The following is a 12,514-nucleotide window of genomic DNA, read 5'->3' as shown; positions in this document are numbered from 1 at the left end:
TTCATTTATGGCACGGTATTTGCATGTCATTTTATAACAGAAGCGTAAGAGCTTTTATATGATGCAAGTCCTCATATGTGTAAAGCCAGACATAATTTAAAGTGTGCTTTCACAGTCAGACAAAGAGTTTATATTATTCACCAGCTGCATTCATTTCAATGTTTAGTTAGGCCCTGTTTTCTTTCCACTCTTAATTAAAACACATTACAAAGTTCAGATTTTAATTTAAGAATAAGAAAATGCAGAAAAATAAAACAACATTTCAATGCAAATATATATATATATATATATATATATATATATATATATATATAACAGGCATGTTTTTCTAAAGTAGTGTGTTTTCCTGAGTGCATAAAGTTAATAAAACACATTGTTTAGTGTAGTAAAAAAATACCTCAATGTCATAGATGTACAATGAAATGTAATGATGTAAATTGACCAGTTTTTTTCAAGCTCATTCACTTTCTTCAAACATAAGTGCAACTTTTTCCTGTGGTATCTGAAATTCGGTAGATAATCACCGAAGTCTCCCCTAAAAACACACTTTCTGCCCTCACTTTCTGGTGATATTGCAGTTTTTGAGCTCATAGAAGAGAACATACGCCTGATTTGACTGAAGCTTCTCCTCTGTTATTTCACCAACACTGAAAAAAAAAACAGAGCAATAATGTTAAAGCATTTTCCTTTGCTGAATGGATGATATGTGATGATATATGATATGGTATCGATATAAAACCGTAACACCATTAAACAAACAAATATACTATAATTTGTCTATATTATTTCTAATAGGATTTATTATTATATACTACTATTATTATATAAGATTTACCAGAATTACTATTCTTAAAATACTATTATTTTATTGCATGAAACAGGTCAGAGAAAAACGTGACCCACCATGAGTCATTATAATAGCACCAGCCCTCCTCCTCTCGACATGCAGCCGTGTAGTGACCCATATTCACTGTGCCTGAATGATTGCATAATGCATAAAGATCATACAGCACTGGACCTGAAAGCAAACATTCAGTTACATTTCACAACTCTGCACATAACAAAAACCAAAATGTACAATGCGCATGATATTAACGTCAGATATTAACATCTCACCGCAGTCAACAGGTCCAAATGGCCCTAAATCCAGCCCATTGAGGGGGAAAGAAACCGGGACCGTGCTCTTTGAGATCGAGTACCTTGACATGGCAAATCGATTCAAGTCTGAGATGGGAAGTTAAGTCAAGCACTTGGTCACAAGACCTCACACTTACAGCTCTACACCACAGATAATCACCATTTGACATACCGAAAAGGATACGTATCACGAGGATCCTAGGAAACCTTTGAATGGTCAGTCTCTTTGTGCTCTCAGTGCGACGGTTACAGCGCTCACACATCTAAGAAGCACAAACATCCATGGTATCAGCGGACATTCCCATTTTAATTGCGAGCAAAAACTGGCCATGCTATTCACTCACCGGTGAGTTTTCTTTATCAAGTTTTTCCTCTTGGGAAAAAAGGTCTAGACACTCTCTCAGTGTGACAGTTCGCCCATAGTCACTCTTCTGCTATACACACACACACACACACACACACACACAAAAAATGATGACACATCCACACAATGCCAGAAGGTGAGGACAGGGCCTGGGAGCGTTACCTTTGGGATGGGGAGTGACAGGTCGCAAAACACATCAAAGGTGTTGGAGTAATGGGAGCAGACTGAACAGTGCAAAGAACTGCGCAGCTGACCGGAGAACAAATCTGTGAAAGAAGGGAATAAATATTTGAGGATTTAAAATGGACAGAAGTACACAAAAAACTAAAAAAAGAATAGGTTTATTTTCATTGCATTTACTAAATAATTAACATACGTTATGATAAGGACCACGATTACATATTTTATATTAACAGTGCTTATTTCACTTTGGTATTTTCCTTATTTGAAACACTCACATATAAAATAACACAGACATTTATTGAAAGTTAATTGATAAAACTCTTCTGCATAAAATAAATATATAAATAAGCATGAATAAGGTGTTATGCAAACAAAACAGTTCTGTCAGTCTTTTACATGCAATCTATAAATATAATTTGCTACATGATAAGAGCTGATTGAATAAGACTGCTTGCTCAACATTTAAATAGTCTGATTCATGGTTTGCCGTGAGCAATCCACCTCCCCCAGCTCCACATGTCTAGAACTGCTATCTCTATACGCCTATTCATGCAGAATTATTCATTTATGTTATTGATAAAACTGATCATTATCATATTAATTTAACAGCGCTACTGCTTACCGACAATTTTACTGTCATCCCTATCAAGATGTCTCTGCCACATTGCAAAGGCCTCTTCTGAAATCCTGCAGGAGACGACGAGTGATTTAAAGGCTCCAAATGACTTTAGATAAGTTTGCTCTTGTAGAGATCTGTCTCTTTGCGGAGTACCTGAATCGTGTGTATGCTGGTTCTTTAACTTCCATAACTGCAGGACGTTTGGCTGGACGACGGTTGATTTCTGTATGAAGCCTGTCCAAGAGGAACCGCAAGAACTCCTGAGCGTCCTGCTGACTGTGCGAGTGAGAAATTCAATGGATGGATTATCAGTCCGCAAGATATTATATGCATAACAACTGAAAAGGATAAATACTGTGTTTATCGGATAAAATCTAAAGTTTTGTAATAATTTGGGTTGAACATACCTATAGCCGCTGAAGTAAGGCACTGACTCTTTAAAGACATGATAAAACTTCCCAGGATTCACTGTGGTTTCCCCACTATCACATTCCCACAAGCCAGCCAGAACTTTAGAGAATTCTATAATAAAAGTCATCAATACAAATATTAAAGAAAGTAAGTAGATGAGAAGTAAAGGAATTGTAACATAATTAAATTTATTGACAAAATGTAAAACAAATAATAACCATGCAGCCGTTCAGATTTGATTTCCCTTATTAATAAAGTTTACATAACAGCTAAAGAGTGCTTACCATTCATAAGCCCAGGTTCCTGGTTGGAGTGTTTGTCCTGAAGGTAAGTTCTCATCAGACAGTAGTCCCGAAGACTACGAGTGTGAGAGAGACACTGCACGATGGCGTTAAGGAAACACTAAAAACAAAAGAGAACATCTGAATATGTATGGGAGATGTATTTTGTTTTCTTGCAGACATAAGCATTAAAACCTGGTCTTTGAATTAGAACGTACGGTATTTCCAATGTTACGCAGTCCAACTTGTCCATTTCCCAGTTGCAGCTCTTTCTGCAGGATGAAAAATGACAGCAAATGACTGTCAGTGTGACTTCCTTAATTACATCACAAGCGGCAACAGGTTGGCCATTTACTGTCCCTCCTGCAGTCACCGAGTGTCCATTTATAGGTCTATGATCCAATTATAACAGAGGGAAGACACTATCACGCATGACACTGAGGTTAAAACCAGATATACTTGAGGTGAGCACCTACGAGTGCCAAAACACATGCATTTTGTCCTTTTTTTGTTCAGTAATTATTAATATGGTTTGGAGATAAGCTAAGCCTGTTGTTTCCAGCATATACGTTACATATATTATACATCATGTGTTTCTAACACACTAATATGGCAGGTTTCAGGTAAAATGTGTCAATGGTATAACGCTGCTTCACCTCATTGTCTGTCACCAGCAGGAGTCCCATGATGGATGTGTATAGCACAGACTGCGAAATGTCCACGTTCTCTGGCTGAAGGCCATTTTGAGTGACTAAGGTTCGACACAGGGCCTGACACGAGTTGTCCATTGCAGTGGATTCAGCTCTTGGCATTACCACGTCTGCGTGCCGCGCAACCCTGCCAATGATCCTGTGAATGAAATCGTGGATAATGAAAACTCCTTTGAATATCATTCATTATGCAACTATATCGACCACACTATTGCAGAAAACTTTGGTTGGTGATTCAGCGCTGCATAATAGCATGAATATTTATTATTCTTTGCCAGTATGATGCAAACTTTACATTTTATGTTCAGTCAAGACTTTTATTTCAAAATAAGTAAATTAATCAAAAACCATACAGGCTGCTACGTTATCTATTTTAACTATTACTTCCCAAGGGAAGCGATTATTCGCTTGGCTATAGAGTTTAGTTACAATAAAATAGCAAAGAGAAGGAAAGTTTTTTTTTTAAAGGTACATTTCTAATAAAATTGTACTGATTACATAACATGATTGCATAAATAATTGTTTACTCACCCTTAAAAGCCCAGTATCGTCTCTTCTTATTTTCCAACTGATGTTCAATGACAGCCAGTGTTTCTATCCAAACATCAAGCTCAATTTGAAAGTGTATAAGAGTTGCTGTGCTCTCATTACACCTGCTGTTCACCTGTCTGTCCGGTCGCTGTGTTTGTGAACGAGCTTTAATCATGGCTAATCTTTCCTCTCTCTCTTTAGGACCTTCTATAATTAGCCACGTCTTCGCCTTTGCTTAAGAACAGCTTTGACACCGAGAGGAGTGTCTGCAGACTACTCACAGTCACAACTGCAGCACATTATGGTCAATTACGGGAAAATACGCCGGTATCAACGGACAGAAATAGTCTTAACTATGCTTTAATAGATGAATTTTTTTTTTGCTTTGCATACTTAAGCATCCATAGAATATATTTTAGCCTCTTAATTCAACAAATACTATTGTTGTATGTTGTACACCCCCCTAAATTTACATGACTAAGAAACAGTATCAATAAAAACTAGTAAAAATTAAAACTAGCACTAATCTAATAAGTTAATAAAGAATAAAACAGAATTAAACAGGTCCATTTTATGGAAGTTGTCAGTTTATTGAAAACAAAACGGAAACAATTATGCACTGAAATGAAAAAGGGAACGAATACCTCCTGGCATAGAAGTGCCACAGAATTCCTATAATGCACCCGTATATAGATTTTTTTTTTCTAGGGCCCCCTATAATTAAATGAATGGAATTTACTCTCGTAAATATATGACTGTCACAATAACAGTGGATTGATGTACACTTGCATTTATTGCTGCAGTAAAGCAATCTGACTTTTTAGACAGAATTTCACACACACTCTCCAAACTTACACACTTGAGGAGAGTGTTAGAAAGAAGCTGTTCGCCTGACTTGTCGGAATGATTTTTGAAACCCACTGATTTCTATCAGAAAATAAGCATTTAGGCTCTCATATTCAGGTTATATTAATGAAAGACTTGAAACTGATGCTACCAAAATGCAATGACAAAAATCCTGGCTTCATCTAAGATTAGGTGCCATTCAGATTGCACAAATGTTATTGTTTATTAATTACGTGAGATAGAAATGGTGTGCAATAAAAAGTTGTAAAAAAAATGATGAAGAGATGGTTCTTATGACCTATAGCCTAACATATATTTAACAAATAAGACACAGCATTCTCTATGAATGAAAAAACAAGCAAAAAGCATAAGCCTAATGAAATATTCTCCATCTGAGACATCTGACAGCAACAACCATCCACATGTGGAGTATACAAATATAGCTACATGACGTTATTCTCACAGTTTCTAGAAAGGGTGTAAGACAGCAACTGTGTGATCTCATTCGTCCTGAGAAAGTCAGCTGTCACAGTAACGGTGAAGTTCTGTGTTCGTGAATGAACCTTTGAACGGGAAAGCACCGGTGGACGTGGTCTATGTGTCTGGCATCTCCACATCAGAGTTAAGGTTGAGTTCAGCGATGTTGTTATAGAGCGCAGGGTCAGGGCTTAAACGCTCAGAGGGTTTGCAGTGGCTGCTTTGAGCCTGTCTGTCTCGTGACTGGACCATTGCTTGGCGCAGACATGAAATCCATTGCTGCTTATTGAAGGAGTCATTAGCCTGCAGGCTGTGGGATTGAGACTTAGAACGCCCTGTGGCACTCACACGAAAGCAGTTCTTCACTGGGAGGGAAATAGAAGTAAAATGTGGAATTAGAACGAAGTGAAAACTATTAAAACACCTCCAATGTTAAATTAAAAGTATATAGAATTTACAAAAACAGTTGGACATTTAAGCCTCTAATGCATGCGTTATAAAAGCAATAGTTAATTAAAATTAACTAGTCAGTATTATTATTTATTTTTAATTACTGACCATTTAAAATGTTTAATAAATAAATGAATAATTTTTTTTAATAATAAAAGGAATTTAACAACACTTTGGCAAACTAGATCATTAGTGTGATTGCAACTGTTTTAAAACCAAAAAATTATATTAATATTATATAGTAATACACTGAAAATAAATTAAACACTTTGCTGCTGATAATAATGGGTTTCAATATTTAATGGTAATCATTTTCTTTCAATGCTTCATATGCTTTCAACTGAAAAAAAATTATGAATAATAAAACGTAAGATTCAATGATTCTACCTTTGTCATTGCCCGTAAAAGCCCCACGAAAGGATCCAGAGCTGCTTGGTTCCCCATCAGGCAGGTCCTCCAGATGGAGGTGAGCAGCTGGGAGGGGCTGACGGTACACCTGGAATTGGACTGGTCCTTCCCTATCCTGTGCCATTGGTCGGGTCAAAACCAATACCAGCTCAAACAGGAACACGTGCAGCTTCTAGAGAGGAAATTGTTTTTAGTTTAAACACTGGAATGATCTGCTATACATTTGTAGAAAAGGTGAAAAACACGCAGTTACCTGTCCTTTAGTGCTCTTCAGTTCACCGTGGCAGTATAAAAAACGAGATGCCTGGATTTCTGGAACCCTCTGACTGTCTTCTGAGTAGCACAGACCCCGTCTGTAAAACTGACACTCAGCCTCTCCAGTTTTAAGATTGACTTCTGTTATAATCCTTTGGATTAGTTCCATCTAAGGTAACAAGAAATAAAGGGATATAATAGTTGCATTGTTACATTAGATGGCAGGCAGTGTTGCCAAGTCTGCGGTTTCCCATGGAATTAGGCTACAAGGTCTGCAGGTTAAAGCCGCCCCAATAACATGCTCTTTATCCCCTGGAATGTGACTTTTTTTCAGAGGAACCCCACCAAAAATGTGTATTTTACCCACGAGAATGCACATTTTTGGGGCTGGTTTTGAGTAGCAATTGGTGAGTTTTGCTGTCAAACCTGGCAACCCTGGTGGTGGGTCTCACAAAGTGAATCATTCAGTAAAAGTACCTGCATTGCATCTTAACATCATAGAATACTATTTATCCAGTATATTTATACGCCACAAATATGGCTTTATGTGTGAATCATTTCATCAGTCACCATTTTTTGTTCAAAACAGAGCACAGTGTAATCAAAAATGTAGTGTATGAACTATATAAAGTTATTTTGTAATAAATCATCAGTTTGATAGCCCCTCCCCCTTCGCACAGTAATTAAAGTTGCGACAGGTGAACGCATGAAGTGTCCAACATCCCACACTTCTGGGTATTTGGGATGTACCTAATGATTCATTCAGAAAGCACTAACTTGGATCCATATCCAGTGTTAGTATTCTATAAGTGAAAGCATCTAAACTCACCGCATGTGGCAGTGCTTCCTCATCTGGATGCTCAGGTGGAGTGCTCTTCTGAATCTCCTTCAGCAGCAGAGGGTATTTCACCAGCCTGCTGCGAGGCAAGTCTAGAAAATTCCACAAGTCTAGCTTTCTGCTGAAGGACGACTCCTGGCACAGCCGCAGGAAATGCTCGACCCGTCTGTCCTGCTTCTTTTGATCGAGCAGAGCTTTTGCTCCAACCTGGTTACAGCAGTATGTGATGTATGCCTCCAGACATGGAAACTACGAAAAGACAGCAAAGAACTTTTAACCCATTTCAGGCTCATTCACACCAAGAACAACATTTTACTGACTACTATAATTACAACTTTATTTCTGTCATGACAACATGATTTCAGCGCAGAGATGGATATGGCAATGTAATGTTTTTGGTCTTGGTCAAATTGACGAAGTGCAGTTCCTGTGTCGGTTCTTGCTTTAATTTTAGATTTTTGCCGCTGCAAGCAAGTACAGGAACTTTTTACCACCAAAGCATTTGGCAAAACGCTGCTGTATTTAATTCATACTGCTGCTGCGCAAATAGCATATAAAATAAACCATAGCAGATCTATGCAAGTGGAGCTGGGGAGGTGGAGGGTTTCAGAGGATCTTTGAAAGAACACTGCAAAATGCTTGAGTAAATACCAGCCATTTAAATGTTAAGCTGCGAGCTCATTGGCTGACTACGCCGCGTGAACCAATCAGCTTGTGCCAAATCATATAACTATCATCAGCTGCATCAACAACCTGTCAGCCTGAACAATCATATGTATTATATAGCAATATATTGATTAAAATAGCAAGAAGCCGTTTTGTTGTCTGCTGTTTTAAAATGTTCACTTTTTTGGGCTGGGTATATTCTTGCTGTCAATGTTTTATTGATCATCATCATAATAAAGAGTCCACCTGTGTCTGTGTGTGTATATGTATATATATATATATATATATATATATATATATATATATATATATATATATATATACACACACACACACACACACACATTTTGTGGTGGAAACAGGATTCCATACTCTTCCCCTTTCTCACAGAATTTGAATGATAATTGAAACTTCACAGTTTTGTTTATCATTCTCAAAGTGAATGTTTTTTTGTTTGTTTTTTTAAGAGTTGCATCGATATTAACAGTGGCAATGTTTTAAGAACAATGAACTACAACAAGGTTTTGTTAATATCTTCAACTAGACTGACCCAGTCCATCATAGTGGGGCCGACTTCTTGCACAGTCTTCTCTGCTCCACGAAGACCTTCAAGACGAGCTAAAAGATCTAAACGCACAGGTAAATAATTGTGAATACACGATTATATTTCAAAGAAACAACTACACAGAGTTCACTAACATTTACCTTCATGAAGGGGTATTAAAGAATCAAGGGTGCCAAAAATCTGTCCCAGCTCACTTTCTGTCATGATGTCCAATTTCAGCATTGGCTCATAGTACACCTATATCAGGACAGTTACAATTAAATTCCCTCCATAAAGACAGTAGAAAGAAACGTTGAATTCTGCACAAACCTTTTTAACTAGACTTAGATCCTCAATGAGCTGTTTCTCGCCCTGGGTTAACTCATAGATTACCTGTGAACAGCGCATAAATAAAAGGATAAAAAAAACTTGGAGGCCTTGCATAAGTAGAAGGCATCACAAATCCGCACACTTTTATAACTGCGCTACTGACATAAGTCACCAGTCAGTTTTGGCAGTGTGTGGTAGAGCCTTTCAGAGGAAATTCTGACACTGAAATAGAGAACATGGCTTCGTATACCAGCTCACTTCCTGTTTCACAACCGAGGTAGTGAAGACAGAGTCGGGCTGCTGAAAGCCCTTTAAAAAGGTATTAAGGTACATGAGCCAAAATGCTTTAAATTTAACTTATCAATAATGAATTGATTTACATCATGCAAAAAAAACTACTTTACAGAGTATGAAGCACGTCTCTGTGTTGTGGCATTCATTCAAGCAGCTCGTCACACCTCTTGTCGTTTGATCTCTTTGGTACTGAGCTCGTGGCTCATGCTGTCGACTGTATCGCTCCACAGCTGGCTGCTCCGCCGGCGTGGAAATGAAGAGGCCTTCTGACGTGTTCTTATTGGCATTGGGGGCAACGGCCGGGCCTCTGTCCGGAAACTGATAGAACGCTGAGGAAATACGCAAACACACATTAATGTTAATATATCTGTATACACATTTGAGATGGAAGAGTAAAGCAGAGATTTATTATACCTGTATAGACTGGCCCAAGCGTTTCAAAGCTGGGGTCTTCACCGGCGTTATGATACCAGTGACCGAAGCACTTTTATCTACCGGCTTGACTCTTTTGTTACATGGACCCTAATACGAGGCAAACAGCAGAGAATCGAGGTTAAAGGTTAAAATGTACTTTTATAATTTTTTGTTTAAATGAAATATCTAGCATGCAAGCAAGGCGTTCAGTGAAACCGAGAAAGTCAACTGACAGTTCAGTAAGAAAATTGGAGCTTTATCAGACTTGATCGCGATGTTTTGACTACGCTGAAGGTTTGTAGGCCGTTGCTGTGTTGAGAAGAAATGTACTAGAACAAGGATGCATATTAATTTCTGTACCTCTGAATCTTGTATGTGGTCACTGATGGGAAAGTCATCGTCTTCCTGAAAGAGACGTGTAATGTAGCACAGATGTCAGCACAAGCATACGACCACAAGCAGTAAACCTATACGCTCCGTTTCAGTTTATTCCTACACATATCAGTAAATACATCAGTAACAGAACAATAACGCACAACACAAACACTTTCACTCACAAATCAGTAAGTGTGTGGGTTTTTTTACAACTAGAGCCACTTTTTAAATTTTGCTATAATGTAGTTGTTACAACGAATTTCAAAGCGTTTCCTATCATTCATCATTTTGCCTTTTTTTCTTTACTCTTTTTGAGTCTTGTCATAGACAACATTACTAAAATGAGTAATAATACAAAAAAATCATAACTTTTGTTTTAAAAATTAGAATCTTAAAAATTTGAATCATAAATGTATCACCTGCAAGTCTTTTTATAAAAAAACCTGACAAATTATGATTTTTTTTTAATTGATATTATTAAGTAGTTTGACAAACTTTTGTAATTAGTTAACAAGGAAATGGCTTTTTCTATTATTCTGATCAAGCTGCAATTTTGTCAAATTATTCAACTTGTATTTAGTGTGTATTAACTAACTATAAACTTACCCACTGAAAAACTAGGCCATTTCGACAAGGTCATTTCAACCACAAAATATGATCATACCCAATTTGGAAAACATATGGTCCTAGATTCTAATTGGTTTTTACACTGCTTCAAGTGTTGCATTTAAACTCTATATTAACAGCTTTCATCTGTCAATTCATCCGTTTTTATTAGCGTGAGAGTTTACTTTCTAAAAATCCACAGGGTTAAAGAAGAAACGGCGTCAACAACAAGTGAGACTGAACCGCCATCATTCAGAGTGTGTGCATGTAGCGGATTCAGACAGGAAACTAAGTTGTAAAGCTTTTTTTTTCTTGTCAGCTTTGTCCTCACAGCTGAGCAAAAGTTGCTTCATTCTTTTACTGTAACCTTCCTTAATTTCTCTTGAAAGATGACTGCTCTTTTCTAGATGCCTTGTGTAACAGTCCAGGAAAGCCATGGATTGTTATGGAGTCATCTGGTCTCAACGAGTTTCCGGCGTAGAGCACAAACAGCTAGACCATCTTAACCATGTCAGATCCCTCAACCCGCACATAATAAGCTTCACATAAGTTAAAACATATAAGGAAGAACTTTAACTGCTGGTAGATTATCTTCAGATCATCTAAAGACAGACTAACAGGAAATATTGTGGTTGTTTTTGTAACAGATGCTCAAACAATCACATTCAAACATCTAGTACTCTACAATATCAAAATAATCTACAACATACTTAGATCAGGCATGTTGCATCTTATATCATAGATAACAACTTACACAGTCCTCCAAGATTCGGGCTGAAAGCTCAGCATCGCTACTTGGGTCTTGTTTTCTTTTTTTCTGCTCAGAAACCAACAGATAATACATTGTTTTTCCTCAAAGGAGCAAGACCTACAGGTTAAGGTCTGTCCATCAAAATGTGCATAAGGTCTATAACTAAAATGAAACTTACCCCTGCAAAATCTGACAGGTTGGCGCACGTGAGGAGCCTGTCTCTAGATACAGGAGACCTGAATAAGAATCGATTAAAATGGAATTACGACACCGAAAAAAAAAAACCCCATCCTAGGTGTATAATCCAAATGATCACCTGCTGTTAGACTACAGTGAGTTTATAGGCCACTAGAGCTGATCAGTATGAGTTAAACACCAAATTGCCACTCGGTTTGAGCAAAAAGTTGTGAAAAAGTCATACCAGGAAGGTGATATATCAGCCTCCGTCTCTTCAAGTTCCATCTTTTCCTTTCTCATAGCATCTCCAAAAATGTTTATGAAAAGAAACGGCAGTAATTAGAAGACTATTACACACAAAATCTGACCATAAATCTTAGAAGCACCTGTTCCAGCTTTTCAAAGAAAAGACAAAAAAGATAATGTGCACTCTCTCCCAGCCCTCCCCTCTTCCTCTTACACTTGCATGTCTGAAACCACATCCTGTATCAGAAAAAAAACGTGTACTTCCTGTTGTCAGACAGAACCAAGACAAATCAACCTCTCTTAACGTCTTGACAGATCTTTGGTTCTCTGTGTAATTACGGCAGCCACATTTAACCGAAGTCGACGGAAGTTTAAACAAATCCTCTGACCCATTTCTGAAAATGATACACTGGTTCCTGCTGCTCAGTTGATTAGGTCACGACCAGCTTAGTATGACACACAAACTATGCTAAATTTGGACGGCATAAAACAAACAAGCACTGATGGTCAATCTCATGAGGTTAAATATGCTAGCGGTTTTCATTACTACGCATTTACAAGTTTTGCTAAGTTTAAGACACCTAAGTGTCCTAAATACAGC

The 12,514-nt window shown here is 37.6% G+C and overlaps 2 protein-coding genes across 2 annotated transcripts; both read right to left on the bottom strand.

Moving 5' to 3' along the window:
* Positions 1-328: 328 nt before the first annotated feature.
* On the bottom strand, positions 329-4,357 carry usp21 (ubiquitin specific peptidase 21). Its single transcript, XM_043225352.1, has 13 exons — positions 4,237-4,357; positions 3,652-3,844; positions 3,214-3,267; positions 2,999-3,116; positions 2,711-2,825; positions 2,457-2,579; positions 2,307-2,371; positions 1,664-1,767; positions 1,482-1,571; positions 1,322-1,400; positions 1,117-1,224; positions 904-1,018; positions 329-647 (listed from the first exon to the last, which is right to left on the bottom strand). The coding sequence occupies exons 2-13, from the start codon at positions 3,805-3,807 to the stop codon at positions 557-559; spliced, it is 1,218 nt and encodes a 405-aa protein (XP_043081287.1). The 5' UTR covers positions 3,808-3,844; positions 4,237-4,357; the 3' UTR covers positions 329-556.
* Positions 4,358-4,805: 448 nt separating this feature from the next.
* On the bottom strand, positions 4,806-12,125 carry arhgef3l (Rho guanine nucleotide exchange factor (GEF) 3, like). The gene is made up of 13 exons (XM_043225351.1): positions 11,912-12,125; positions 11,669-11,726; positions 11,494-11,556; positions 10,119-10,163; positions 9,759-9,866; positions 9,509-9,673; positions 9,051-9,113; positions 8,882-8,978; positions 8,727-8,803; positions 7,502-7,759; positions 6,671-6,841; positions 6,397-6,589; positions 4,806-5,924 (listed from the first exon to the last, which is right to left on the bottom strand). Exons 1-13 carry the CDS (start codon positions 11,965-11,967, stop codon positions 5,677-5,679), a joined length of 1,602 nt encoding a protein of 533 aa, XP_043081286.1. The 5' UTR covers positions 11,968-12,125; the 3' UTR covers positions 4,806-5,676.
* Between the last annotated feature and the right edge of the window lie 389 nt (positions 12,126-12,514).

Source organism: Puntigrus tetrazona, chromosome 23 (assembly GCF_018831695.1).
Source record: "Puntigrus tetrazona isolate hp1 chromosome 23, ASM1883169v1, whole genome shotgun sequence".
Taxonomy (NCBI): Eukaryota; Metazoa; Chordata; class Actinopteri; order Cypriniformes; family Cyprinidae; genus Puntigrus; species Puntigrus tetrazona.
This window is presented reverse-complemented; position numbering and strand designations above follow the sequence as displayed.